We start from the raw sequence: 27771 nt of genomic DNA, 5'->3' as shown, positions 1-27771 counted from the left end.
TACAAATGACAATTGCAGACTCTTTTTCTTCGAGACTCTATTGATTCCAAAGCAAATACCAGCATATGCGCTGTGAAATCAGATGGATAATATGTGCAAGTAGTATGGGGTAATCAAACAAGAAAAGAAGGGATGAGAGCAACGAGCGGTCCAATATCTATGCCTTGGCCGTTCCGACCCAGTGGTCATGCAAGCTCCAAGCGCCAGCACCAAAACTGATAAGTCCAGTCAGGCTCTCGGGAATACCGATGCCCTTCTCCAGACACCAGTGAAGACACAAGGGCGCCCAAATAGCGTTGTTAACCAAGCTCTTGCGCCAAGCACGGATCTCCAAGCGCAGTGCCTCACTATCCTCCGCTTTGGTCTCCTTGGTCTCAATGGTACCGGCAGCCTCACGCTGCGCAGCGACCCGCCGTCTCCGCAGTACACTCTCGCGCCAGAGCACGAAGAACTGGAAGAAGATATGTCCAAACCACCCCCGAGTACTCCAGATATCCCACTTAGCGATGCCACCATATTTATCCACGAAGCGCTTTGAGACAACCCCCTTGCCGGCGAGGTAGGCCACATTCTCGAGGAGCTGGTAGAACACGTTCGAAATGACCTGGAGCACGGTCAGGGCGTGGAGGATTGGGTCTGCGGGCGGGGATCGCAGCGTGTCTGCGCCCCAAATCCATAGCGGAAGAAGGCCGAAGAGCCGGAGGTTGTATCTCGTCTCCGAGGCGAGTGTGCAGAGGGCCGCGAACTTCGATTTCGAGGATGCGGGGGTGAGGTTCTTCGGAGGCGTGCGGCCTTTTAATCGGGCGAGGAGGCTTAGCCGGGTTTGGAATGCGATCCAGGGGGCGGATGCTGTGAGATGGTGTAGCATGGAGGCCACATAGTTGATTGTCGCGAGGACTCTCTCTTGTCCGTCCGCATTCGAAAGTAGTCTGATGCGGTTAGCAGTGTTCTGAGTGGTTGCGCGGTCGTTGTCGTTCGGATAATCAACTGCTCCAATCCATAGGCCGTGTCCGCAAGCCAGGGGACTCCTTACTTGTCTAATCGGCGGATAATCACATCCGTTGATGTCAAGACACCCAGCAGTTGTCGCTTCGCGCATGAGGTCCGCGCCGATGGAGCTTTCCCCACATGGTGCTCGGCCGGCTCAGTTTTCTCGGGGATAGGGGGAATATGTTCGGGTTCGGCCATGTTGAGGATGAGAAAGACCAGCTTGTCTCAGAAAGTACAGAACGCAGAAGATAAATTATCTCGGAGTAGTTGGGCGGGTTCCGACATCCGTCGACAGACCTCGGTACTTTCCGACCCGCCCGACGCGTGAAGGGTGGCCTTGCCCTTTTGGGCTCAGCTTTGTGTCATAGAGTTGAGTAGAAAATATAATTGAACTGAAGGAGAATCTCTGCCCGATAGCGTTTAAAAATCTACTTACTTTTATAGGTTACTGTTGGGAGATTTGACACATAAATAACGCGGTTCTATACTTCGGCTGCACATTCCTTTCACATGGTAGTCGGGTTGGATCTAGTAAGGGTAGCGGCTATCAACATTTGCTATTAACGTGATATTATCGCTTGCACTCAAGACGTATAAAGCTATAGAACTCCTAACATCCTTCGGCAATTCAAATTCCCTTAGCTTTCAGACCGGATTGTGATTTCCGACCGACTTCTAACTTTTCAGTGTGAAGGAGTTGACAATCACATAAATAATCCATAGGTGTTTAACTATCCGTAGATTGCATATCAATATAATGTGCAAAATATGGCTTAGTGAAGCAGATTGTTGGATGTTAGCATCGAGATATTTGCGCACCTTTTTGGAAGGCCTGGGCGTATATACAGTCTAGCTTTCTTAGAAAGCACCCGTCTTTACATCTTTGAAATAATCTTTCTTCTATATTGCATATATCACTATCATATATTAATGCCTACCAAGTGCTGTATACTTTTATACACAATGGACCTTGCATGTGGGAAGGCAGTATGCAGCCTTCGAATAAGCCCTGACCTTTCTATCATAGACTACTCAGAAAAGCCGAGCATCTGACCAAGTATTCTTCCATTTCCAAAGGAACTCATATACAAAAATAGAGGCTATTATAGAGCAGTCCTTCTACTTCCGTTTGTAAGGTGAAAACCTCCGGGGCTGTGTAAAATAAGCACAGCGAATCTACGAAGAGCGAGATATAAGATTTGTTGGAACGAACAGAGTAAAGTGCTGACAGTCAGATGAACACATCCAAAGCATGAGGATAACTGTGTATGTCTATAAAGTAGGGCTCGCTAGGTCACGGCGCACTCATAAGATGAACTCCACCAACTCCACAAGAAGATGGAGTTAGGAGATTTAATCAATGGGTTGCGAAGTGGATAGTCCCGTTGATTTCGATTGCATTGAAACGGCGGTTTCCGCTTTATGTGCGATCCAACTCATGCACACATCTCGTATATTAATTCTGACCTGCCACACTTTTTGATCATCGCTCATTGGACTGCCACTATCACACTATGGTATAGCATCAAATCGTCCGCACGACCTGACAACTATAACCCGCAAACTATATCGGAACTGTCGGAACTGTTAAGTTAAGGTTGACTAGAGAAGCTGAGTTATGCTTCCTCAGCACAGGGATAGCTTCTTTACAGACTTTGCCTTGATCACCCTGGTCACAGAGTAGATTGCTTGTAGATAACTTGAACTGCAATTTGATATTAACCAGTAATTATACACAACCCGGGTGAGATCAAGCTCCAAGGCCACTTCATACAAAAGCCGGGGAATTGGGCTAGCGTGTCGGAGAAGTCCGACCCGACGAGCTCCAATGGAGGTGGCCGGGTACTGAAGACTGCACATATACTTATTCTTCCCCGAGAATTAGACATAGGAATTGTGAGACTTCACATACGTGTATAGAGAGTGTAAGTGCTTCAATGGTGCCTCGGTTGTCGCCCTCGGCTTCTCATCTCCCCAACAGCCGGGGAGATTAGGTTGGTGGCTGGGCTCCAAAACAAACAACTCCCTCCCCGTCTCTTCCACTTTCCCATCTCATCTCCACTTTGGCTGAAGTTGTGATCATTCACAATTCCAATTCCAATTCCAAATCGATCTCCTTTATTGACTCTCCCTAGGCGCGCGTTTGACCCGATCTGACCAAACCCAGCCCCTCCCCGATCGCACATCATGTCCGTCAAGTTCCAGGAGGAGACTATCCGCGCCGTCACGGGCGGCAAGTCCGAGGACCTCGCGCACCGTGTCGGTGAGCGATTGACCGGTGGAAAGGGAACAACTGGGTATCTCCAGGTATGCAGCAGCACCAATGAACCACCCAATAGCCTCCACCGCCACTGACCCCGAGGAATGGATCGACACAGGCCTACCTGCTCCAGCTCCAGAAGAACCCGCTGCGCACGAAGATGCTCACCTCCGGTGTGCTCTCGGGTCTGCAGGAATTGCTGGCCTCATGGATCGCCCACGATGTCGGCAAGCACGGCCACTATTTCAGCTCGCGCATCCCCAAGATGTCGCTGTACGGCATGTTCATCAGCGCGCCGCTCGGCCACGTCCTCATCGGCATTCTTCAGAAGATCTTCGCCGGCCGCACAAGTCTGAAGGCTAAGATCCTTCAGATCCTCGTCAGCAACCTGATTGTACGTATTGAGAGTACCCGACCAGATCCTGAGGAAGAGATCCCGCTAACGCCGTTCCTCTTTCGCAGATCTCCCCTATCCAGAATGGAGTCTACCTGACCTCCATGGCTGTCATTGCTGGTGCGCGCACCATTCACCAGGTCCGCGCTACCGTCCGTGCTGGTTTCATGCCCGTCATGAAGGTCAGCTGGGTCACTTCGCCCCTGGCTCTCGCCTTTGCTCAGAAGTTCCTCCCCGAGCACACATGGGTGCCATTCTTCAACATTGTCGGATTCTTCATTGGAACCTATGTCAACACCCACACCAAGAAGAAGCGCCTGGAAGCTCTCCGGAAGGTATGTTGAGATCATGTGGAATTGCCGTATGGCCGCTAACAACACTCCCAGCGCTACGACCAGCGCCGCGATCCCCGTGATCCTAGCTACGAAAAGCGCGACTACCCTTAAATGGGACCCCGTTGCAACCGATTGTGAACCAGTCGGGAGAAGAGGCAGCTGAACCCTGCTGAGCTGTTCCCTGCTTGTTTGCAGTTACCTTTTGATCTTTCCTTTGTGCTTAATTCTCTCCGGTGTTGATCTCAATCCATGTATACACCCCCGTGCATCTTGGCATGCCACAGATATCTTCCCCCTGATGTTATTATTCAATCTCATGACGAATGGCTTTCTTGTTTCATTTTAACCCCATATATACGCTGTTTTCCTCTCAGTTTGGGCCTGCGCTCTACTCTCTCTTTCCTTTGTAACTTAGGATAGACTACTGAAAGAAAGTATGCTTTTAATATAATCGGGCAACAAGGCCACTATTGCATTCATATCAGCAGAACAGTAAATGATATCCCTGTCATCCTATGCAGAGATAGATGCACAAGCCGAGCAAATGCAATGAAAGAAGAAATAGGTAAGCCAGACGTGACAAGAAAAGCGGTCCTACATCATCAACATGCCCAACCCATCTCCATCATCCACCCATTAACCACCCGAGCCCAGCCAAACACCCCACTCTTAATGCTCTCACTCAACATCCATCTCACTCCCCTTCCTCTTCTCCTTAACCCAATCCACAAAATCATCCAAAGCCCCCGGCCAAGCCCCATCAGGACTCCACCACCCAAACTCCTCATCCTCCCGACTCTTCCGCATAAAAACCTCAACCTGCTCCCACAAATCCTTATTAACAGGCTTCTTACCACGCCCCTCAAGGAACTCAATCCACCAATCCAGCCACGGCGTCGACGCCGTATTCCACTGTACGCCGCCGTGCTCCGGCGTGAAGAATAGCCGCCATTGCTCGGCTGCGATTTCGAATTGCAGGTTGCGTTGCCCTTGCATTCGTGAGAGCGGGAATGAGTATCTGTATACCCGTCTGAAGAGGTCTGGGTCTTGTTGGATCTTTGTGCGGAGGGCATTGGCGTGGGCGGTCATTTTTGGGAGGGTGTCGCAGCTGTTTGGGTGTTAGAATTGTATTTGTATTTGGATTGCGTTGATGGTTGATTGGATTGCTTGGTTGGTGGACTTTGACTTACAATGATTTCAGCCAGCCGTCCATGAAACCCTTGCGCGTGATCTCGCCCATTGAGGGACATTGTAGTAATTCCGCGATGGCGAGACAGTTTACTTCATCTAATTGGACGTTGATGGCGCCTAGGTATTCCATGGCGCGCTCGATGCCGATGAGATCCGGGTTTTCGGCTGGGTCATCTGGTATACTGTCAGTTTTTGTGCTTTCTTGTGTATGATTCGGGGGAAGATAGATACCTCGGTAGCTGTCAAAGATCTTGGTGAGGGAGTTGTTGTCGCCTAGTGAACTAGCTACTGAGCCATTGGAGAAGTATCTAGATGAAGGTGATTCAGTGTTAGTTTTGGAGACTGTTTGAACATTGTTCATGTATATGTTCGGCTAGGGGGGTCATTGCTCATGTCGTCATTGGGTCTGAGGCAGCTGGAGCAGGTGTTCCACAGATGCCCGAGGATTTGGCATATTCCACAATAGTGCGACATTGACAGTGATAGCCTTGCGGGACAGTATTCAAACAGGTCTTGAGCACAGCAGATAGGTAGCCTGGCAGCTTTGATATCGGCTGGCGTGTTGGACCTAATCATGTCCCGCCAGGGGAGATGCATGGATGGGATCTCAGGCTTCACAAAGAAAAGACCAAGAACTTACGAATCAAGCGCAGATGGCAAATTCCACCCGCTTGCTTTCAGGTACTGTAGAACCAGGTTAGTCCTCTGATGCACGTGATCGAGCAAAAAAGACGAAGGCAGAGAGGCCTGGAGCCGGAGATGTGACAACAATAATGTCATGAACATACCTTGGCTGCAACAGAGTCTTTGGCTTCTGTGCAATTGACGAACTCAGCGATCAGGTGCTTTTGATTGGAGCTGTAGGGTGGCATGGTGGGGTTGGCAATATTGAGCCTACTGCGTGGGCTTTCGAGATAGGGAGAAGATTGAGCGACGGTGAAATGGGCGGAGGTGGTGGGTATATATCGGCGATGCCTGTTCCCAGCTGTTGGCGAGAAAACAAGATCTTTTGCTGGGGAGAATAGACCAGCGCTATGGAGTCTGCCCGCTTCCCTTTGGATCTGATGGCATTGTGCTGACTCAGCAGACTCGAGACCCCGAGGTCTGACCCTCGGGAGATTCTATAGATCTCTGCACCTGGCTAGTGATTGAGCTGTTTCATCCTTATTTGATCTTCTGTTTCTCTTTGCCTAATTCCTCCTCTGGTCAGGAATGTGCTAGATCATGTGATAGAAGTTGTCTACCCCACCTTCTCCAACATGTTTCTGCTTTCTTCTCTCCGATCAACTTTGGCTTGGAAGCTCCTTATTGGCTTTGCTTTGCTCGTATCATTGTATTTCTTCGTTCTAGCATCTAAGTTGTTCGAAGTGCCTAGCATGTCGATCACCCATATTGTCCTCTTCCAATTCAAATCAGACGTCGCTGCAGATGTCGTTTATGGGGTATGTCTACAAGCATTATGATGCATCGAAGAAGCTTCAGAAGTACATTATTTTTCAATGCAATATTAACACCCATCCAAGGCCTGCCAGCGTATGCTTGCCCTCAGAGACAATTGTCTCCACCCGTCATCACAGAAGCCTTATATAAAAGCGTCGTTGGGCGGGAAGGATAACTCTCCCGAAGGGATACAGGTGAGTTAAATGGGCATCTACTAAGGAATAAGAACCTAGGAAGAGTTGAATAACTGTTATGATGCAGAATGGCATTACACACGCCTTCGTCGTCGAGTTTGCAAATGCCGCAGACCGAGACTACTATGTCAAGCATGATCCTGTCCACCAAGATTTTATCAAAAGCCTTGACGGTATCATTGAGAAAGCGCAGGTTATTGATTTCACCGACAGAGCCTTTTGAGAATGTCAGTCACTATTTTGGGTGACGACATGCCTCCCAGCTTGGTATAAGGTGTCTACACTATGGCTGTTGATGATACTGGCCATGTATCAGTACATTCTAGTGCTAATAGACCGTACACTAGCCGTGGATGCCTATAGAATTAATTTTTCTTCGTGTCTTGCTAAATTAAAGAAATCATCTAGGCTTTTGCCAATATGATGCATGGATGGATGTTGATCCACGGGTTCCAACCTTCCTCCTACGCAATAATTTCTCATATCCCTGTCTCTCTTTTCTCACCTTTATTTTCTCCATTTTTCATCTCATCTACTGTGTACTATATGACCAGGAACCTCCAAAATGCGCCAAAGAGATATCACTCCTCCCCCTTCGCTTATATCAGGCCTTCCAGATGATTATATCACGACATCCTTCTCAAAACTGGAATACCTGTGTGAACTTGCAGAGGAAATCTCCGAGTCTCTCAACGAAAACAGAGGAGGTAACCAGTGGCTCCTTGTTTCCAGTCTTCCAGCACGCATGATCCGAAAGCTAGACGGCGAAGAACGTGACACTCTAGGCCCTTCATACCGCTTCCAGTGGGAAGGATCAACTGGTCTCATCAAAGTGATTCCTCCATCATATGGACACGGGGTTATCATAAGCCGATTGTTCAGAGCCATTCTTAGAAAATTCTACCGCATGGGCATCGACGACACTGAATACGATTGGCGCGGAAGAACAACCTTCACGCCTACCAAGAAGGGTAAACAGGCCGACGAGACCTTCTTTCCACAACATCGCTTACAAAGCTTGCAATATGGTCGCTGTGGCTGGCCCACGCTCGTTATCGAAAGAGGCGTATCAGAATCTCTCCGTCGGCTCCGAGAAGAAGCGAAATGGTGGTTTACCCATTCAAAGGGACAAGTGCGCATTGTCATAGTCATCGGAATCAGTGAGACAGAGAAAGCTGTCACATTTGAAAAATGGCAACTGGCCCCCCCAGATGCGCCCCTGCCTTTGACTCGCGAGTACCGCAATGCCTTAGCAAGCTCCCTTCCTCCCTCCCTCCAGCAACCAGCAGAGACACAGCAAGCATATTTGGCCCAGAAAATTTACGTTAGGCCTGGTACTGTTGTTGGAACCCCTATGGTCCTCCCGTTTGCTACGTTGATTGACCGGCCACCAGGACCTAGCGAAAACGATGTCATTCTCGATGATAAGGATGTTAAGTTAATCACCCGAGATATAATTGGGAACTGTTTGTGTTGTTGAGATTATTTGCGCGCGGCCTAATTCAGTTTCTGCTTCGCTGTTCATTGCTCTCTATCAATTTGCGTCACAGATTAATGTTTGCTACCTGTTTCGAAAAATATCCCACGCCAAAGCTCAGTGTACTAATTAGACTATTCGCGATCCATTACGTGTTCAGTGTATCAAAAAAGAAGTGATTGCCGTCGATTCATGACATTAGAACCAGTGAAACAGAGCGTTCGAGCATAGTAGGTACAGTGAACTTTTGTAAGATCAGGCAGATCAAAAGAAACTCCAAAACGCCCAATTCGAGGATATGAACATGCAAGATCCGGTATTGCGTAGTTGCTTAGGTCGTGAACAATGAGTCCTCCTGTTTGATATTAGCTGTTTATTCCTGGAGGTGGTCCATTTAAGGCGAGCTTGACTTACCTCACGGAGATATTCTCCCACGTCGGCTGTGAAGAAAGGAAAATGTTAGCAAATATAGAACTAGTCTCGAAGATGTGATAATTACCTTGTCTGAACACAACAATACCTGTTGGGTCCAGCTTTTTTGCCTCAGCGGAAGACCGCGCAGTGACACCGAAACCAAGACAGTTGTCGCTATCATCGAACACTAGCACACCGGCGTGCTCTGGCAGATCCTCGGACCATCTGTGCACATGGGCCTTGAGGACGTTTCCTCCGTACAGATAGGGCATCTGGGATTGTTGTTAGTATACCGAATGATCACAGGGTAGGATCAAACTTACGACACCGTTGGACTTGATCCAAACCTTATAACGGGCGTGGGGCGAGATCACATCCAGGCAAGTGAGGGCCAGACGGAACTTGCCAGTCTTGGTGACTATTTAATGGTCAGTATTGAGGACCAAAAAGCAGATCCGGGGCAATTCCGATTCTGCCTGTGTTCTGTGTTGCGGACTAACATTTTCCAATCATTGTTCCCATAGACAGCAGATTTTCACGAGGGATCGAGACCGAAAGATTTGCGAGCTTCAGGGGCATGTAGAAAACACGGCTTCCCTGGAGACGGAAGACATGTTGTTCGCCGGTAGGTCCCTCTTCGGTGGGGGGTGCGATGAGGTTGTTCAGCGATCGCCCTGTAAGATACGATCATTAGCTTTTGGCCTGCTAGATATGGTCCACAGCATGGCCGAGCAATTGAGTGCGCTCAATCGCAGCAATCTCAGATAAGCTGTAACAAAAGGATTTTCTTACCCGTGTAGTGAGCAAGCTTGCTGAATAGCGTTCTCGTTTCTAAGTCTCGTCAGTATTGTCCCCAGGGATCGGAATTGAAAACAGCGCATACCTTCTTCAGTCAGTTGACGCATCTTGTCGGACTTTTAATTCCCAGGAAGTTCAACAAGAGAAGAAACAAGACTTATCGGGCTACGATAGGTGCCGTCCAAAGGCGGTAACGGAACGACTTTTTCATTGCGCCAAGCCAAGACTTTACTGCCGCATGCCTGGGAATTTTTCTTCAAGGCTCCACGATTTTCACCGTCAACCTCCCCACAATTTCAAAATGGCTCGCCCCGAAGTGAAGCGGAGACGTCTGAGTCCTCCCGACGATGTCGAGGATCAATCCTCGCGCTCCAAGGCCGACGACGAGTGGGATGTCGAGCAAGACTACGAACGCCGCCCGCGCAAGACTACCAAGAAAGCCGGCGAACGCACCCGATTGCCGATCAAGACCTCTGAAGGCTTTGTCCAGGCCGAAAACGAGCCTGAGGACCAAGGCGACGAAACCGACAGCTTTTTGGGCACCGATGACGACGAGGACGAGGAGGGTTCCGGCGATGAGGACGAGGAGGAATCCGAGGAGGAAAAGCCCAAGATCCCCGTGAAGGTGCAGATCATGCAGGCCAAGGAGGACTTAGCAAAGATGGCGACATTGATCAATGAGGATCCCGAGGAGCACATCTCTCTCTTTAAGACCATGGCCGAGCTAGTGGCAAAGAAGGATTCACCTGTTACGGTTAAGAAGCTTGCCCTGGCTTCCCAGGCGGCTGTCTACAAGGATGTCATCCCCGGATACCGCATTCGTCCATTGACCGAGGAGGACACGTCCGGTAAGGTGTCAAAAGAGGTGCGCAGGCTCCGCGATTTCGAACAAGGGCTCGTCTCTGGATATCGTGCCTATGTCCAAAAGCTGGGTGCTCTCGCAAAGCCCTCCAAGGCGGATGGTCCTACCGATGCTGGCCTGAAGTCTGTTGCAATCAGCTGCGCATGCAGTATGCTCCTGGCCGTTCCTCATTTCAACTTCCGTGGGGAGCTGGTCAAGATTCTGGTCAACCGCCTTGCACGGAGACAGGTTGATGCCGACTATGTCAAGTGCCGTGATACCCTCGAAGAAATCTTCGCCAAGGATAACGATGGCACGGTCTCTCTTGAAGCGGTCCGCCTGCTTGCAAAGATGATGAAGGCCAGAGACTTCCACATTCACGAGTCTCTTCTAGACACATTCCTCCACCTTCGCCTGCTAGGCGAGCTCCACATGAAGGCTTCGCAAGACCGCGTGGACAAGGAGGAAGAAGAACCCGCCTTCGGAAAGAAGAAGCAGAAGCGCGAGTTCCGCACAAAGCGCGAACGTAAGGTGCAGAAGGAACTGAAGGAGGTTGAGAAGGATATGCGACAAGCAGATGCAGTGGTCTCAACCGAACAAAGAGACAAGAACCAGGCCGAAACACTCAAGCTCGTCTTCGGTCTCTACTTCCGTATCCTCAAACTCCGTCATCCCACCCTGATGGGCCCTGTGCTGGAAGGTCTGGCCAAATACGCCCACCTGATCAACCAAGATTTCTTCGGTGACCTACTGGAGGCATTGAAGGACCTAATCTCCCACGCCGAGCGTGAAGAAATGGGTGTAGAAGGCGACGAAAACGCAGTCCAACAGGAGGAAGAAGAAGACGGAGAGAGCAACATCTCAATCGCAGAAAACACCGCCCGCGACGCCCGCCGCCGAACCCTCCTCTGCACAGTGACAGCCTTCGCCCTGCTCCAAGGTCAAGACGCCAGCAAAGCAGCCTCAGCCCTCCACCTCGACCTAAGCTTCTTCGTCAAGCACCTCTACCGCTCCCTCTACTCCCTCTCCATGAACCCAGACGTCGAGTTCAACCCCGAAAAGGCCCTCCGCCTCCCAGACCCCAACTCCGCATCGGAAAACCAACTCGCGCAATCCCGCTCCAAGAACAAGGTCAACTTCCAGACGCCCATGGTCCTCCTCCTCCGCTGTCTCCAGCCAACGCTGTTGTCCCGCGCGCATGGAAACCCACCCCCGGTCCGTCTTGCCAGTTTCTCCAAGCGTCTTATGACGACTTCGCTTCAGTTGCCCGAGAAGTCGGCGCTTGCTACGCTAGCGCTTATGAATCAGGTGTCGAAACACCATGGTCGGCGTATCTCGTCGCTATGGCATACTGAGGAGCGGAAGGGTGATGGTGTTTTCAATGCCTTTGCTACGGATGTTGAGGCTACCAATGTTTATGCTGGATCTGTGTGGGAGGGTGAGTTGTTGCGTGTGCATTATTGTCCGCAGGTGCGTGAGGCGGCTATAGAGATTGAGAAGATGATGTCTTCTTCTAAGTGAATACTGTTTTCTGTGCATAATATTACATGTTACTTATACTCCGAAATTTATGGTGCAAGCTTTGAAGGTACTCAACCAAATTTATTCCACAAGTAGCCCCGTGATCCTCTCAAGTGTTTTCCGTGGGGTATTACGACAATATTCCGAGGGCTTTCATGGATACAGATGCAATGACAGTTGTATCACAGACCAATGAGTACAATGGAAGAAAGCCAAGTAAAGGCGGAAGATCTCCGGATTTATGATCATGAATATACGAAATACGAGTTCCGGCTTTACACTACAGCGGTAGTTAAAAAGCACCAGATTGATAGAAGCTTGATTGCATCCTAGACAGTTCACTAACCCATGTAATGGTATCGTCAGCAATCAAGGCGAGGGAAATGACCGAGAACAGATTGTTGCTCGAAAGGGTATCATTCAGGTCATATTCCTCATCTCACATCTACACATCATGCTCAGATCCAACAGATGAAGTGAGCAAACCAGCTCTCCCTTCCCTCTGATCTGTCTGTTTCTCTCTTTCCTTTCTCTCTTCTCTTCTTACTCCCGCACACTCTTTCACTCTTTCTCTTTTCAGCGCAAACTATTAGAGGTCGAGGTTTCAGAGTCATCCCAGCAACTTCGGGACGATACAAAATGGTGGCACGCGAGCCATCTTCTTGCGGCACATAGAGGTTAATGGCGTGGGGAGAGTGATCTTTAGGCTTGAGAGAAGAGGCGAAATTGACCACAAAAAGGAGGCGCACAGAGGCAGGAGTGACAGCAATCGTTCTGTGATGACAACGATAGAATGAGATGAAGTGCGAGTGTGCGTTAGCCGGCCATGAATGTCTTGTCAACACGTGCGTGTTTCTATCACACGTCTCTATTCATTTCCTAATGGCGAAGGAGCGAAGGGGGTCGATGGGAACTGACAAGGCGTTCCATGGTGATTGTGCACCATTGAGCATCGGGAGAATATCTATTCTATCTCCGTTGACTAGTTCACTGATCATAGAATACGCTCATTGCTATATAGTATTGAGCACGTATTGCAGAAGACGTTTTTAAGAAAAATCATTGTTCATTAAGTTCATAGGTGTCATTAGATACACACTGGATAAAGAAAGCAAGACGGCACCTCATCTTCGAAGATCTATCAAGGGCCCTTGACATGCCAACCAAACCCAACATGAAAGACGACAAAAGGAAATCATTAACCATAAGAAAACACAAAAAATCAGATCAAAGAGGCAAAGGAAAATCGTTAACAGGTAAAGAAGCGCAGATAATACAGGGGAATAATGCGGTGGAACATTTTTTTGGTGAGGGGGTTGGCTTATAATCCACGCGGTGTTCCGTATGCGAGTATACTTCGGTTAGGGCCACGCCAGCACGTGACACCCCCTTCATAGAGTGTTTTTGAGCCAAAAGTAGGCAAGAATGGGGACTGCAATGATTGCCAACCAAAACAAAGGCCTGGTGAATCAATTGTCAGTATTGCGAATAGACCTTCACATGTCCTGTCTATCCCATTCTTTCCAAAAGTCGAACCAAGGAAATGAATTTAACAACGGGGACACAGGGAGATGATATGATCATTCTAGTTGGAGGACTTTCCACGACGGAAAGGAGAGAAAATGGCCCCAAAGAAGCCCACAAAGACAGAGCGCAGGATGGCCTTGAGCCAGCTGTCAGGTGCATTATTCAGAGAAACAGCAGACACTGACCGGTTCTGGCTCGCTGGGCGAGCATCATCAACGTTGTTCTTGGGTGCAAGGGCATCGGAAGGCTTGGAGGAAGACTCGGTGGGCTCCTGGGTAGACTCAGCAGTGGGCTGGGCGGTCTTGTCAGCGGAAGCCGCGGTCAGCTGGTCAGTGGAGGGCTGGTTGAGCTTGTTGAGCAGGGCATCGCGGTCACCAGCGAGAGCTGCAAGAATGGGATCAGTTTCGAACGACATGACAGAGGGTTGCTGCGAAAGATAGAACGGTGTTGGCTTACCGTCTTGGGGTTGGGCGTTGGCGGCGGCAACCTCGGGCTGGTTGTCAGTCTCGAAGGTTGGCCCCTTGCTTGCCTCAGAGGTCTGAGTATCCTTCTGGTCCTTTGCGGGGGACTCCTCATGGGAAAGAGCAGCCACACCAACTGCGGCGACACCTGCAGCAGCGGTGGCAGCAGCAGCACCGCCAAGGATCTCGGAAGTAAGAGCGTCATCCTTGGCATCTTCCTGTTGGGCCTCCTCAACGGGAGTCTCAGCGGGAGCTGCAGCCTCGGGCTCAGCCTCCTTCACGTCAACAGGCTCAGGGACAGTCTCGGTGGCAGCTGGGGCGGGGGTAGCAGTTTCCTCGGGGATGGACTCCTCAACATTGGTAGGCTCAGGAACAGTCTCGGTGGCAGCTGGGCCGGGGGCAGCAGTTTCCTCGAGCTTGGTCTCCTCCTTGACAGGTTCAGCCTCAGCTGGGACCTCCGCCTCTGTCTTGCCAGCCTCCTCGGGGGTAGACTCCTCAACATTGGTAGGCTCAGGAACAGTCTCGGTGGCAGCTGGGCCGGGGGCAGCAGCTTCCTCGAGCTGAGTCTCCTCCTGGGCAGCTTCTGGCTCTTGGGCGGGCTCAAGAGCGGCGGCCTCCTTCACCTCTTCGACCGTCTCGACGGCGGGAGCTTCAGTTGCAGGTTCCTCGACAGCTGGAACAGTCTCGGGAACCACCTCCTCGACAACAGCTTCAGCGACGGGCTCAGCGACGGGCTCAGCGACGGGCTCAGCGACGGGCTCAGCGACGGGCTCAGCAGCGGGCTCAGCAGTGGGCTCAGCAGTGGGCTCAGCGACGGGCTCAGCGACGGGCTCAGCGACGGGCTCAGCAGCGGGCTCAGCAGCGGGCTCAGCAGCGGGCTCAGCAGTGGGCTCAGCAGCGGTCTCAGCGGTGGCCTCAGCGACAGTCTCGGCCACAGTCTCAGAGATAGTCTTAGCGACAGGCTCAGGAACGGTAGCAACGTCAGCAATCTCCTTATCAGCAACAGGCTCAGAAGCCTCCTCGGAGGCAGCAGCCGCACCAACAGCAGCAATGCCAGCAGCGACAGCAGCAGCGCCAACAGCCACCTCTTCCTCGGCAGTAGAAGGCTCGGCGTCCTTGGAGACGGTTTCTTCAACAGGGGCAGGAACATCCTCAACTTCCTTCTCCTCGACCTTCTCCTCGACCTTCTCCTCAGGAATGTCAGCGGGAGCAGGGGTCTCAGCAGCGACTTCAATGGGAGTCTCCTCAACGACGGGAACCTCAGCAACAGGCCCGGGGACCGCAGTCTCAGCAATTGGCTCCTCGACGGCCTTCTCGGCAACGGGCTCTTCGACGGTAGGCTCAGTCACTTCCTCGGTCTTGGCGACTTCCTTAGGCTCCTCAACGGCGACTTCCTCGGTGTTCTCCTCCACGACCTCAGCAGCGGGAACCTGAGTCTCCTCGGTGGCAGGAACGACAGCCTCGACGACGTTGGCCTCAACAGGGGTGGCCTCGGGGGCTGTCTCCTTGGGAGCTTCAGAGATAGGCTCTTCGACAGCTGGGACCTCTTCGATGGTCTTCTCAGCGGTCTCTTGGACAGGCTCGGCCTCAGTAGTTTCCTCGACCTTCTCTTCGGCGACAGCAGCGGGAGCAGCCTCCTCGGTGGTCTCAGTGGCGACTTCGAGAGTGGCTTCGGTGGCAGGGGTTTCGACAGCAGGAGTCTCAACGGTCTCCTCATTGGCGGGAGCAGTAGCAGGCTCCTCGACAGCGGGCTTCACCTCAGTAGATTCCTCAGCAACATGCTCAGCCTGCTCGGCAACGGGCTCGGCAGCCTCAACCTCCTTGACTGGCTCAGCAACCGACTCCTCAGTGGCGGGCTGCTCAACGGGAGCTTCCTCAGTCACATCCTTGGTGACAGTCTCGGTGGGCTCAGGAACGACCTCCTTAGTAGCAGGCTCCTCAGCAATGGCCTCAGCAGACTCGACAGCAGGTTCCTGAACAGACTCTTCGACCACGGTCTCCTTGACAGGCTCAGCAACCTCCTCGGCGACAGTCTCAGCGACTTCGGGAACGACCTCGGCGGCCGTGGGCTCTTCGGTCGATTCAGTAGCAGGCTGGGTCTCCTCAGTGGCAGGTTCGGTGATGGCCTCCTCCTCAGCGGTGATGTCAGTAACATCGACAGCCTTGGTCTCCTCGACAGGCTTCTCCTCGGCGATAAGCTCCTCAGTGGTTTCGGGAGCGGCCTCGGTAGCCTTGGTCTCCTCGGGAACGGCCTCGACGGCGGGCTTCTCTTCAATAACGGGCTCCTCGGTGGGCTCTGCAACGGCCTCGACCTTTGGTTCTTCGGCCAATTCGGCGACAGGCTCAGCGACGAGAGCGGCAGCCTCTCCAGTAGCCTTAGTCTCCTCCACGGGGACCTCAGCAGTAGGCTCAGCAACTTCCTCGGTCACAGGCTCGGCAGGGGCATGAGTCTCTTCAATAGCCTTCGATCCCTCCACGGGGGCCTCGGGGGCAGCCTTCTCCTCGGTGACGGGCTCGGGAACCTCCTCGACCGCCTTCGATTCTTCGGCGGCCGATTCAGTAGCGGGCGTCTCCTCGGCTACAGGCTCAGCAGCGGGAGCGGCAACCTCTTCGGTGGCCTTGGCCTCCTCCACGGGGGCTTCAGTAGACTCGGGAACCTCAGCAACCTTCGACTCTTCGGCAGGCTTAGACTCCTCAACTGGAGCTTCAGCGGTAGGTTCCTCAGTCACTGGGGCGGTGGCCTCCGCGACCTTCTCCACAGGCTTAGATTCTTCAACAGCTGACTCGATAGCCACCTCGGGCGTGCTCTCCTCTGCGGCGGGCGTCTCAGGTTGGGGCTCGGCCTCTTTCGGAGCTTCGACAGGTGCGGACTCTTTGGCTGCGGCCTCTGCAGATTGAGCCTCGGGGATGGTCTCCTCGGCCTTCTCGGCGGGAGTCTCTTCTGTGGTCTTTTCGGCTTCGGCGACGACTGGTGCAGCCTCCTTGGGCTTGGCCTCTTCGGCAACAGCTTCGATGGGCTTCTCCTCGGTGGCAGCAGGGGCCTCAATGGTGTCGATAGTCTCTTCCTTTGCAGGAACGTCGGCGGTCTCAGTCTCGGGAGCTGCCTCCTTCTCTGAGGTCACAGCAGGAGCTGCCTCTTCAGTGACGGGTGCCGTGGACTCCGTGACCTCCTCCTTTTCGTCGGACTTAACCTCAGCTTCGGCGTCGGTGTTGGTCTCGACTTTCTCAGCCTTTTCGGCTGAAGGCTCAGGCTCGGTGTGTGCTTCCTTGTCGGCAGTCTCGGCCTCAACCAATGTCGCAGTAGAATCGGCAATCTTGTCCTGAGCTTCAGAAACCAGAGGCTCTTCAAGGGGAGCTTTCGTGACATCTGTTGACTCGGTCACTTCGGGTGCGATGATGGTAGCAGATTTTTCATTTGTGACAATTGAATCGGGAATGGAGTCCACGGCAGGCTCTTTGGGCAGGACATCGCTGTCGGCACGGAAAAGGAGCTGCTGAACGGTCGCCATGGTACTTTTGGGTCGTCAAAATCGTAAGTCGTAAAAAATGGTCAAGGTGGGTATCAGGGTTTTTTCACAATTTGACCAGCAAAGGATTAATTATCGCTGTACAGAAAACACAAGCTCACGGAGCAGAGTAGGATATCAGAGATGAATGCGGGAGAGAGATCAGAGGGCAGAAAAAAAAAAACCTCAGACCCAACGACCCAAGACTCATGAGCATCTGATCTCTGAGTGGGGGGTTGTCACAGTGACCATTTCCCTTCTGTACACACACTATTCTCGTCCCCACTGACTGGCGCCCAATGGATAGCACAACTTTTGGGCTTTCATCTCCACCCAATATGCGGTGAAGCTACCGAGGTACTTTCTTGCTACCAAAGCGCATCCTGTGCTACGAGAAGAACGAGAAGAGATGTGCGACATGAATGTACAGGTACACAGGTCGTGTACTGTACTCCTTACGACAGTCGCACACCAGGTGAACGTTCAATAGCTCCAGAGAAAGAAATTTCGGGATGCGCTAACGTGGTGACCCATTATTGATAGACATGCACCAATAACATCATATTGCCTGCAAGGTGTTCTTATCCACCTGTCATCTTGCCTGAGTCATTGCAGATCCATGCATATCCAACTGCATGTGAGTGGAAGAAAAAAGTAAAAGGGTCAATATATGCATGCAAACCTCCAACAAAGAAATACTCGGTGTCCCACTCGGCTCAATGTTCGGGTCAGGGCCATGGCATGACACACGCGGAACTCCACGGATCAAATTCGGCGTCGGCTTTTTTGGTTATTTTAATTAGGTATTTCGGCCCACTTCCAACGTCATTTATTTACTATCAGCTCGAGCTCTATACGAAGTCTATCGTTTTCACAAAGTTTTATTGCCTGAAAAAGCTTGGACGGTTGGGTACCGATTGCGTGCCTGACATTGAGGATTTCTTGCAGCCACACGCGCATTGACTTGTTTCTTTGTTTCTTGAGACTACCTTCCACAATTGGACCTTAAGTGCGTCATTCGAGCTTGGACATAGCTTTGTTGACCCCTGTTCTGTTCTGCAGCGGTGCGATGCATGGTCGGTCGGGGGAGTCGGCTTCCCGAGACTATGCAGAAGGGGTTCTGGGATATCTTGGGGTTTCATAAGGATTGACCCCACACATCATGTATCGGCTTTCTCAGATGCTTCGAGTTTATCGGTTGACTTGAGGGAGCCGGTTGTTGCTGCCGAGAACTGGTACTGGAGATGGTAGATCCTCGGGTCGGTAGTTGACGGTGACACATCTAACGTTAGTTCTAGTTTTAGGTCAATAATAAACTTGCTGTAGCAGGTCTCCTATCATTATTGGCGACTTGTCATTGTCGTCCTTGTGTCTAAGCCTGTATGAGAAGAGTGAGAGACTACGTTCGCATATAACTTAAGGCTTAGACAAAACGTTGTGATGTGCTATCTGCAAAATTTAAACATACATAACGCTACTCTAATATCGGGTAAAAAGGGGAATTAACACGAAGAAATAGTTATCTTGCGGCGCAAATCTGGGAGTCGATTCTAAAGCACATTCCTAAATAGATACAGATATGACTCCCTATGCAGGCAAGTAATATACTGCATCTCTGATAACACGATATCAAGCTACCAATGCACCGACTCAAGCGTCAAACTTATACTTCTCTTCCCGCTCCTAAACAAAAGTCAGCATATATCCCAGAAAAACCAAGAACGAAAACATACCCAATACTTATTAAACCCAACACCCTCACAAACCTGATCATAAGTAAGGATCATCGGCGGAGCTCCAACAAGCATACTCTGCTTAAGACCATCCAAAGCAGACCGCACACTCTTGAGATGAGCCGCAACCAATGTCCAAGGGTATGCAACAGCACTATACCCAAGTCCAGCAAGATCCTTAGCAGAAATGTTCTCCGTCTTTCCACCTTCAATGATATTACCGAAAATGGGAATATCAATTTCCTCCGCGCATCGCTTCATCGCATCCCGATCTGGTAGTGCCTCGACGAAAATAGCATCAACGCCAATACGCTTGAACTCTCGTGCACGCGCCATGGCTTCTTCCCAGCCATGCATCAAGGCATCAGTACGGGCAAGGATCAAAATATCCTTTCCTTCATTGCGGGCATCGCAGGCAGCTTGGATTCGAGCGAATGCTTCGCCGCGAGAAACGACGTTCTTCCCCTTTGTGTGACCACAGCCTATTCAAATACCCGCTGTTAGCAAAGAATCATCCCTCGAAAAGATAAACTCAACCAAGTATCCAAGATACTCACGTTTCGGCCACTGCTGATCCTCAATCATAACACCCGCCGCATCAGCATTCGCAAAGCTCTCAACAGTCCTCTTAACATTCATCGGACTCCCGTACCCGGTATCGCCATCCGCCATAACGGGCAACGAAACCTGGCGGACGACATCGCGGATCTTATCGCACATTTCGGCCATGGCGATGTATCCCGTATCAGGAAGACCATAGGAGCTGGCAACGGCATAGCCTGCGAGGAATACCATGGGGAAGCCTGCTTCTTCGACGAGACGGGAGGAAAGGCCGTCGTAGGTGCAGGCGTGTGCGAGAATCTTGGTTGGGTCGTTGTGGGCCTCCAGCATCATTGTTCTCAGGCGGGATGCTTGGATGGAGGGGATCTTTCCTCGGACATTTTTCAATGTTAGAGTTATGTCTGCTGTCTTTCCGTCTGTGGATCCGGTTGTTGTCTCTGCGAGAGAGTCGAAGTGGAAGGGGTAGGGGACGGTGCTGGAAGACATTGTGAAGGTTTGTTCTTGGGTTGATAGAGAATTGGAGTGAAGATTGGGATTGGATTGAGGCCTTTGACGGCTTTTAAATTGTTTAGATGCGATATCGGAAGCTTTCGTCTGCGAGTTGGTCGCTTTACATCAGAGCGGGAATTTGACGGATATTGGCAACTATCCGCTATCCGAATAATGATCTGCCAAGCCCTTCCCCCCAGCAAAGATGCATTCAGATTGGCTGGCAGATAACCTGGGGGAAAGTCAATAGTTTCTCCAGATTTACTCGGCCGTGTATGCTGAACAGCCGTCATTTTGCGGGGAAGCTAGTACATGCAGCAGTCTTGCCTTTATCCGCTCTCTTCCCCACGGGGTATGGAAGTCTATCTTTGTACCGAAGTGTAACTTACGCTTTTTCATTGGACCGGCTCGATATGATGTGTTCATCAAGTGCCGGCCGCGCATTGACCAGCAAGGGATGGACATATTTCAACCTGGGGTTGCCCCCTGCCATGGTTGCTCTTGATATTAGCAATCATTTCAGCTTTTTATCTTCTTCAATATATTGTATACAGTTAGAGATGACAGAAAAGAATCAACCCGAGCAGTGCTCAAGCTCTCAACATGTGGAGTCTCCTGATCCAGAGAAACACCAGCCCGAGGTGGTGATCTCTCAAGAGCGCCAGTCGGCCATTCGCAGAAAGGTTCGTCAGTCCTTCATTACTATATATCTGACATGTACTTACTATTAACCAGTTTGACCGCCGTGTCTTGCCAATCGTATGCATTCTATACATTCTATCATACTTGGATCGAGGTAAGCATTCCTACACTCACCCATCTAACCCACTATCTCATCAATAACAGGAAACATCGGCAATGCAAAGGCTGCCGGACTTGACAAAGATCTTAATCTCAGTAGCCACCAATGGTCTTGGGTCCTGTATGCCTTCTATATATCCTACATCCTGTTCGAGTGGACTACGGTCCTATGGAAGATCCTTCCAGCACATTCCTACATTGCCGTCCTCTGCATTTGGTAAGTTTCCACTTCCAATCATACTTTTGTTTCAATTGCTAAGCATCGCCTGTTTAGCTGGGGTGCAGCTGCAATGTGTAGTGGTGCAGTCAACACTTTCGCTCAGCTCCTCGCAACTCGGTCGTTATTGGGTGTCTTCGAGGCTGTCTTTGGCTGTGGTGCACCATACTTCCTCTCTTTGTTCTACCAAAGACAAGAACTAGGACTCCGGGTATCACTACTTCTTGGCATGTCCCCAGTTGCCAACTGTTTCGCTTCTGCTCTTGCCTATGGCATTACCCATATCAAGGGATCTATCGAGCCATGGCGCTACCTATTTATCATTGGTGAGATACAATCTCCCATCTACTCCCATCTGTTCTCAACACTAACTGAAATCAGAGGGCGCACCAACAGTCCTGTTCTCAGTGGTAGTATTCTTCTTTCTTCCCGACTCACCAGGCACAGCATCCTTCCTAAACGAAAGAGAACAAACAGAAGCACTAGAACGCCTCCAAGCATTCGACACAACAGCAAAAAACAAAGTCCGCTGGTCCCAAGTCTTAAGCGGACTATCAGACTACAAAAACTACATCCACATGTCCATCCACTTCTGCTGCAACTACTCCTTTGCAGGCCTCTCAAATTTCCTGCCCACAATCATCCAGCACATGGGTTATACATCCATCAACGCCCAAGGCCTAGCAGCACCACCCTACCTCGCCTCCTTCCTTTGCTGCGTAGCTGCCGCCTTCCTCTCAGATAGATGGGGAAACCGAGGAATCCTAATATCATTCTTCGCATCGATTGCTACAATCGGGTATCTCCTCCTCACGTGCGTGCAGGACGAAACAAAGACAACAGCAAGGTATGCGGGTATTTGGTTAGCGACTTGCGGGATCTTCCCTGCTCTTGCGCTGAATGTGACTTGGATGTTGAATAACCAGGGTGGGGAGAGTAAGAAGGGCGCTGGGATGGCTCTTCTTGCTGTTTTTGGACAGTGTTCCAGTTTGATTAGTAGTTCTGTGTTTCCGAATTCTGATGCGCCGCTTTATACGATGGGGTGTGCGATTGGGTCTGCTTTTACTGGGTTGATTGCTATCTTGGCTATGGGGTTGACTCTTAAGTTGACTTTGGAAAATCGGAGACGGGATCGGGTTTATGGGGTTGTCGGTGTGGATGAGAGGGTTGATGTTACTGAAGGAGGGGATAATCATACTAAGTTTAGGTATTTGACTTGAGGGAGTTTTGACAGGTTTATCTATGTGTGAGCTAGCTACTGCTGTATTATTTGTTGACTGTCATATGCCATCGAAATTGAAATCAAATGGGCCTCACAGGGTTTAATTTGATTGTCATAATATACTACACGTTCATGGAGGTAATTGCCACAAGAAATCCAAATCCAAATCGACACCATCCAACCGAACCCCAAAATCACCTTCCGCAGACCCAAACGGCGCCATAGAAGGATCCAAAGGTAAAGATAGCCAGTCATTCATAGTAACATCAGAGAAACCCCTCAGATCCATAGCCGACATATTTCCATACGAATCAGGAGAAAGCAGATCATTCCCGATCCCGGAGTACGAAGAGACCAAGCTCTCTCGCAGGCGCGTGACCTGCACTTGCAAAAGAGCCGCATAGCGGGATTTCAAATGCACATCGTCCTGATTGCTATCCTGCAGTGTGGCGATGGTCCGGTCGAGGATCTGGAGTGCTTCCTGCAGTTTTGAATTGCGTACTCCTAAAGCCAGGGCTTTCATTAGGAATATTGACGCACTTATTGTTCGGAAGAGTATTCTCATTGGTGAAAAGTGTAAGGATCCACCCAAGAGAGTTATCTTGTCGAGGGTTTGGCAGCAGCCGTCTATTACTTCTTCGATGAAGCCGTATTCTCTTGCTGTCATATTTAATTGTCTTGCGCGTTCGATGAAAGAGAAATCGATGACTGAATCCCTTCGTGATCGTGGCTGGGTTTGGTTGTGGAGGACTCGTTGGACGATCCTTTGCATTCCGATGGAGTTCGTGAGGATGCGTAGATGTTGATATTCGATGAATAGAGTATCAGTGAAGGGAAAGCTCGAGTCTATCTAGAGTCAGTGATAAGATTTAAATCTGGCGGCTTTATCTCATACCTGGGATATTGAGATATCTTTGTTGCCAACTCGCCAACAGAACTTGTTTCCGCTCCAACACAGGGATGAATGTATCTGATGATCCAGTCAAACTGGAAACATTCATGAGTGGGAAGAGAGTATCCGTGACCGAGCTGGTCAATTTCATAAGTTCAATCCAGGCATTCATAAACAATAACCAGTCTCTATCAATGGACTGCAAAGATGTTCGCGTTTCCGGCATAGAGATCCCGACATCAGATGGCATTGGCGAGGTACAACCTATCCGTGAAGATAAAGCATTGATGAACGTGAATAGCAGGCTCGGCAACCTTTGTCGCCGCACCTCGAGGTATTCAAGATATCGTTCAGCATCAAGACCAACCAGATCATCTTGCCTGGCGAGTCGAGCAGTCGAGTCGAACACACCGAGCTCATGGGCAAGAGCCAAGGCTGAGTTGAGGACCATCCAAGACATACGTTCAAACCGCTTCGTGGGTTCAACGACATCTTCCCGCCATCTGGAAGATACTGGGATATCCTCATTTAAAGAAGGCGGATCTCTGATGTCCGGGTTTGTCATGAGGAAATCTGAATCCCATCCATCCGTCTCCGGTGGAAACTGTAATGCTCGTGGATGCCATTCAGACATGAGCAGTAATGCTTCAACGGTTCCTATAGTGCGTGTTTTTGCTTTCGAGATTTTCTCCTGTCCGAGAGTAATCCGAAGAAGCAAGTGTTGGCAATGTTGCCATAGGCGATGATGAATGAAGAATGAGCGAGAATATCCGCCCACTCCAGGAAGAGTGTGGTATCGAGAGGAGATCATGAGTATAGTGTAGCAGAGCATTGGTTCCTGGGTTACTAGATAGTATTGATTTTTATGCGAGGCAAAAAAGTCTGTGAGGACAGGCGATAACGGTGCCATATTTTCGAAGAACCTGGACACGTCAATATGACACTCCAAGCCACCGATAAGAGATATAACGTACAGGTCCATAAAGGTCATAGCCTCCTGGGCAGAGAACCATCCCATTTTCACAAATCGACATGCATTCCAAACGCGGAGGACATCGGCATCGGTCAGCTCGGGGGCAATCGATCGTGAATTATCTGTCGTGGACATATTATGAGATGGATTGTTCGATTCCTGAAGTGCGGCCTCGAACAAAATATTCATTGCATCGTTGTTATTCGAAACCACTGTCTGCAGTACTGATGTGGAAAGACCATCTTGGTTGGGAGGCGTATCCAAATGAGAATCTGCAAGGTGAGTCTTGATTAGCTGTTACTCCTTCCACAATTTGCATAAAATACTTGCCGTTGATTTCGTTGATTTCTTCTTCAGTTCTTCGGGTGGTTCTTCTTGATCTATAGAGGTTAACCCCTTTCATCCCTCAGAATCAAGGCAAACAGACTTATTAGACCTATCTCTTTCTGTGTTTTCCCGGGTCGGGGTATCAGGGGAATCCTTTTGGTCTCTTGACCAGGGTTTCTTCGAAGTAAAGGTGCAATTGATGTTCTTCTTGATGCATCTGCGACATCTCACATTGTCGCCAGCCTCGCATTTTACTTTGCGTCGCGCACATGGAATGCAAGCCTTGTATGTCCGCTGATACTCATATTCAAGAGATCTCCTCTCTCTTCTCTTTGCGCGGTCCATGAGTGCTATCCCGAGGCAGCGATGCAAATCTCGAGGAGCGGAGAAGGCGGGAATTTGAGAGAATACCCGCGTTCGGGTATTTCAATCTCGTACCCCTCATTAAGAAGAGAGAGACTCCTTGGCTGCATATCCCCACATCCGAATTCAATTCATTTTCCAGATATAGTACGGATTACTGAGCCAATTCTAAATCCCTCTATAATCATGTCTGTGGCCATATAAGGGATGGACGATGCTGTCGATCTTCATACAGACTTCATCGACATTAGATTGATAGGCATCCAATAACCATGCAATGAGGTCGGGTAGTTTATATATATACAACAAAAGAGCCACAACTAGCTCAGATCTCGAAGCAGATTATCCAACGTCCCTCGGGCCTTCTTGATATCAGGTGCTTCGTCTTCCCAGTAAGTCAAGGCCTCGAGTGTCCGGCTCAAGTGACTTCGAAGGCCACCAGGATGAATATTGGGAAGGCTGACATTCCCGCTTCTTGCCAATGCGATAAATATCAGCGAAGCAGTCACCAAAGCCCGAAGATCGAACCATATACCATGATGTCGATGGCGAAGGCATCGCGCTTGGAGGATTTTGTTGCTGCAGTCTAGTCCGGATTCCACGAGACCTTGAACTATACCAAATTCATCATTGGTAAGCGGGGATGTAGGATTATCCGTAGCTGTGGGCGCGGTGCTCATAGGGTGGTGCACTACAAAGAATAGGAATGGCTGGTAAAGCCATAGACGTATCTCAAGGAACCGATTGCTGAGCGCCCAGCTTAGTTCCCTGGATATTGAATCTTGGATATCTGTCGTATATCTCTGCCCAGTATTGCTTAGGGTCGGGTCACTTTCATAGGATTGCATTGCTGGCGGCAGATTCGCGAACCACGCATTGATCTGAGACTCGAACTCGAGCGCTATCGGAATCAATGGCTTAATGTTTGACCACGTTGAAGGTGCTTCTCTGTAAAAGGCATTCAGGACTCGATTGCCAATCCGTCTCAACGCCACCTCCGTAAGGTAGTAGTACCAGCTTTGCTCCTCATTGAATAGCTTTGAGACATGATTATATACCCCCCGCTCAGGCAGGCCAGATGGATCATCATGCGGTGATTGATTTGTGTTCTCAGAATTAGCCCAATCGGATGTCTGATCTCTGCGCCTCGGATATTCCTCTGATAGAGTTGGAGGTGTGGGGAAGAGGGCTGGATACTCGTATTCGGCTATGGCGGATTGCGGCAGCGGGAGCTCTACGCGAATCTCGACTTCCGACTTGAAGCATGACCAGTATAGACTTTGCTCGAGGCGCTGAGTAACAGACGCTCCCGGTTGCTCTGCTTCGTATACTGATTTGTCAAGTCCGTCAATCAGTCGCAGGCGTAATCGGTAAAATGTAGAGGCTTGGTAGAAATGGTTCCAAGCGGACAATGGGCGGAACGTGTACATCAGATATACTGAACAGAAGAGAACAAAAGTTAGGAATGGACACTATCGAAATCTTTCTTTCGACATACCTCCAGCAAAAAAATGGCACTGGGCTCCGATCACCGAGTACCGCAAGAGACCGATTCTCCTACAAGCCATCATAAAGAAAGCCTCGCCTTCTCGCAATTGTGTGCCAGAGCTGGAATTGAATCCCGGCGCTCGCCATCCCATCCCGTCATGAAGAGACCTCGCAGTTTGAGGAAATTGGATGGAAGTGGTGAATGGTTGCGAGATACAACCCAACGCACAAGCCAAGAGTACAAGGCAAGACTGAGCATCCCACTGAAGGCCGAACTCAGCCGCATGTCTCCCGGACCGAATAAGCGATTTTAAATCCAAGATCGGGTTCTTGGTGTGAACATTCTGAATAAAGCGATCCACCAGTGTTGGAATCTGCTCGTCTGGTGTATATTGAAGTCCATCTGGGAGGGTCCATGACTCAGTGGGTCTATCCTCAGATGCCCCATGCGAATAATGAAAAAGTGTCGTGATGAGAGAGCTCTCTCGGAATTGACCTCGGAAGATGGGCCAGGTTAGCACCGTGTCAGCGCTACATCGACCTGCAGGAATCCGCAAGTAGTCTCTTTGCCACTCTGCTGCTCTGATAGGGACACTTCCCCGGCGGTCCTGGATCTCTACCTCTGGAGGCCGACTAGTCTGTGGAGAGTCTATTGTGGGTCAGTATCTTGTATTCTGCAGCGCATGGGCTTCACCTACCTCTAGAGCTGAGCATGTTCTGCATGTTATCAACTGCTTGTGATAATGTGTCCAGTCTTTCTAAAACTTGTTTCATTTCTCTGTCGCCATTGCTTAGTATGATTTCGAATGGTGAGTCCTATTTCAAGGTTGGGAACATACTGCTTGCAACCATCATCCCCACGAGTGACATATACACACTCGGTTTCATTGGCACAACAAAACCCGCAGGCAGGCTGAGCATTGTCACAGCGGACCTTTCGCCGGCGACATGCTTGACAAGCTGGCTTTCGGCGAACCGACCCTCTTTTGACTCTCTTGGGTGGCGGGTGGTCTCCTTCCTGGCCATCTGATCCTGATGAGTGCGGTTCAAGCTCCGGATTCATCCTTTTTGTAGTGGTGATGTAGAAAGCAAATCAAGTGTCAAAGAAGATATGCGTCTGTTCTACCCCGGGTAAACGGTAGTTCCCCAGAAATCCCGAGGACCCACCAATCACAAGTAGTGAAAAATCTGGAAGTAACACGTGATTTCCCCATTTAAGACCCTTATTCTCGGTTGTTTTACTGTGTTGAGTCATTTGAGAGTATTTTACATTATATCTGTGCCTGTAGCTATTGAGGAACTCGTGTTGGGCATTGTGGTCACAAATGGGGTGAACTACAAACAGTCCATACACTC

The 27771-nt window shown here is 50.2% G+C and overlaps 12 protein-coding genes across 12 annotated transcripts; 5 read left to right on the top strand and 7 right to left on the bottom strand.

Annotated features, from left to right (window-relative positions):
- Nucleotides 1-157: 157 nt before the first annotated feature.
- Nucleotides 158-1188, bottom strand: PENARI_c004G03013 (uncharacterized protein; the record flags this gene model as incomplete). The annotated part of the gene is made up of 2 exons (XM_022629009.1): nucleotides 158-929; nucleotides 1034-1188. The coding sequence occupies 2 exons, from the start codon at nucleotides 1186-1188 to the stop codon at nucleotides 158-160; spliced, it is 927 nt and encodes a 308-aa protein (XP_022491182.1).
- A 1989-nt stretch (nucleotides 1189-3177) lies between these two features.
- Nucleotides 3178-4090, top strand: PENARI_c004G10061 (Mpv17/PMP22 family protein; the record flags this gene model as incomplete). Its single annotated transcript, XM_022629377.1, has 4 exons — nucleotides 3178-3297; nucleotides 3369-3644; nucleotides 3713-3979; nucleotides 4031-4090. The coding sequence occupies 4 exons, from the start codon at nucleotides 3178-3180 to the stop codon at nucleotides 4088-4090; spliced, it is 723 nt and encodes a 240-aa protein (XP_022490987.1).
- A 567-nt stretch (nucleotides 4091-4657) lies between these two features.
- Nucleotides 4658-6042, bottom strand: PENARI_c004G08521 (DCN1 family protein; the record flags this gene model as incomplete). Its single annotated transcript, XM_022629292.1, has 5 exons — nucleotides 4658-5087; nucleotides 5170-5344; nucleotides 5402-5478; nucleotides 5811-5854; nucleotides 5959-6042. 5 exons carry the CDS (start codon nucleotides 6040-6042, stop codon nucleotides 4658-4660), a joined length of 810 nt encoding a protein of 269 aa, XP_022491098.1.
- A 387-nt stretch (nucleotides 6043-6429) lies between these two features.
- PENARI_c004G04554 (Dabb family protein) lies at nucleotides 6430-7027 on the top strand (the record flags this gene model as incomplete). The annotated part of the gene is made up of 3 exons (XM_022629090.1): nucleotides 6430-6612; nucleotides 6694-6804; nucleotides 6872-7027. 3 exons carry the CDS (start codon nucleotides 6430-6432, stop codon nucleotides 7025-7027), a joined length of 450 nt encoding a protein of 149 aa, XP_022490822.1.
- A 342-nt stretch (nucleotides 7028-7369) lies between these two features.
- On the top strand, nucleotides 7370-8359 carry PENARI_c004G03288 (uncharacterized protein; the record flags this gene model as incomplete). Its single annotated transcript, XM_022629026.1, has 2 exons — nucleotides 7370-8270; nucleotides 8355-8359. The coding sequence occupies 2 exons, from the start codon at nucleotides 7370-7372 to the stop codon at nucleotides 8357-8359; spliced, it is 906 nt and encodes a 301-aa protein (XP_022491066.1).
- Nucleotides 8360-8612: 253 nt separating this feature from the next.
- Nucleotides 8613-9600, bottom strand: PENARI_c004G06721 (ribosome biosynthesis protein NIP7; the record flags this gene model as incomplete). The annotated part of the gene is made up of 7 exons (XM_022629202.1): nucleotides 8613-8636; nucleotides 8696-8721; nucleotides 8781-8967; nucleotides 9019-9113; nucleotides 9196-9369; nucleotides 9488-9526; nucleotides 9579-9600. 7 exons carry the CDS (start codon nucleotides 9598-9600, stop codon nucleotides 8613-8615), a joined length of 567 nt encoding a protein of 188 aa, XP_022490902.1.
- A 194-nt stretch (nucleotides 9601-9794) lies between these two features.
- On the top strand, nucleotides 9795-11855 carry PENARI_c004G08894 (nuclear export protein Noc3; the record flags this gene model as incomplete). The annotated part of the gene is made up of 1 exon (XM_022629311.1): nucleotides 9795-11855. One exon carries the CDS (start codon nucleotides 9795-9797, stop codon nucleotides 11853-11855), a length of 2061 nt encoding a protein of 686 aa, XP_022490802.1.
- Nucleotides 11856-13440: 1585 nt separating this feature from the next.
- PENARI_c004G01111 (PT repeat family protein) lies at nucleotides 13441-17352 on the bottom strand (the record flags this gene model as incomplete). Its single annotated transcript, XM_022628919.1, has 1 exon — nucleotides 13441-17352. The coding sequence occupies one exon, from the start codon at nucleotides 17350-17352 to the stop codon at nucleotides 13441-13443; it is 3912 nt and encodes a 1303-aa protein (XP_022491172.1).
- Nucleotides 17353-18999: 1647 nt separating this feature from the next.
- PENARI_c004G08532 (isocitrate lyase/PEP mutase family protein) lies at nucleotides 19000-20129 on the bottom strand (the record flags this gene model as incomplete). The annotated part of the gene is made up of 3 exons (XM_022629294.1): nucleotides 19000-19032; nucleotides 19083-19564; nucleotides 19640-20129. 3 exons carry the CDS (start codon nucleotides 20127-20129, stop codon nucleotides 19000-19002), a joined length of 1005 nt encoding a protein of 334 aa, XP_022490769.1.
- Nucleotides 20130-20692: 563 nt separating this feature from the next.
- On the top strand, nucleotides 20693-22143 carry PENARI_c004G05788 (putative MFS transporter; the record flags this gene model as incomplete). Its single annotated transcript, XM_022629157.1, has 6 exons — nucleotides 20693-20815; nucleotides 20868-20928; nucleotides 20979-21150; nucleotides 21208-21476; nucleotides 21532-22086; nucleotides 22139-22143. The coding sequence occupies 6 exons, from the start codon at nucleotides 20693-20695 to the stop codon at nucleotides 22141-22143; spliced, it is 1185 nt and encodes a 394-aa protein (XP_022490695.1).
- A 359-nt stretch (nucleotides 22144-22502) lies between these two features.
- On the bottom strand, nucleotides 22503-24372 carry PENARI_c004G03132 (transcription factor domain-containing protein; the record flags this gene model as incomplete). Its single annotated transcript, XM_022629018.1, has 3 exons — nucleotides 22503-23218; nucleotides 23268-24187; nucleotides 24239-24372. The coding sequence occupies 3 exons, from the start codon at nucleotides 24370-24372 to the stop codon at nucleotides 22503-22505; spliced, it is 1770 nt and encodes a 589-aa protein (XP_022491068.1).
- Nucleotides 24373-25247: 875 nt separating this feature from the next.
- Nucleotides 25248-27478, bottom strand: PENARI_c004G05668 (uncharacterized protein; the record flags this gene model as incomplete). The annotated part of the gene is made up of 4 exons (XM_022629149.1): nucleotides 25248-26365; nucleotides 26426-27064; nucleotides 27114-27193; nucleotides 27255-27478. The coding sequence occupies 4 exons, from the start codon at nucleotides 27476-27478 to the stop codon at nucleotides 25248-25250; spliced, it is 2061 nt and encodes a 686-aa protein (XP_022490760.1).
- Between the last annotated feature and the right edge of the window lie 293 nt (nucleotides 27479-27771).

The sequence above is a fragment of the Penicillium arizonense genome, assembly GCF_001773325.1.
Source record: "Penicillium arizonense strain CBS 141311 chromosome Unknown PENARI_contig004, whole genome shotgun sequence".
Classification (NCBI taxonomy): domain Eukaryota; kingdom Fungi; phylum Ascomycota; class Eurotiomycetes; order Eurotiales; family Aspergillaceae; genus Penicillium; species Penicillium arizonense.
This window is presented reverse-complemented; position numbering and strand designations above follow the sequence as displayed.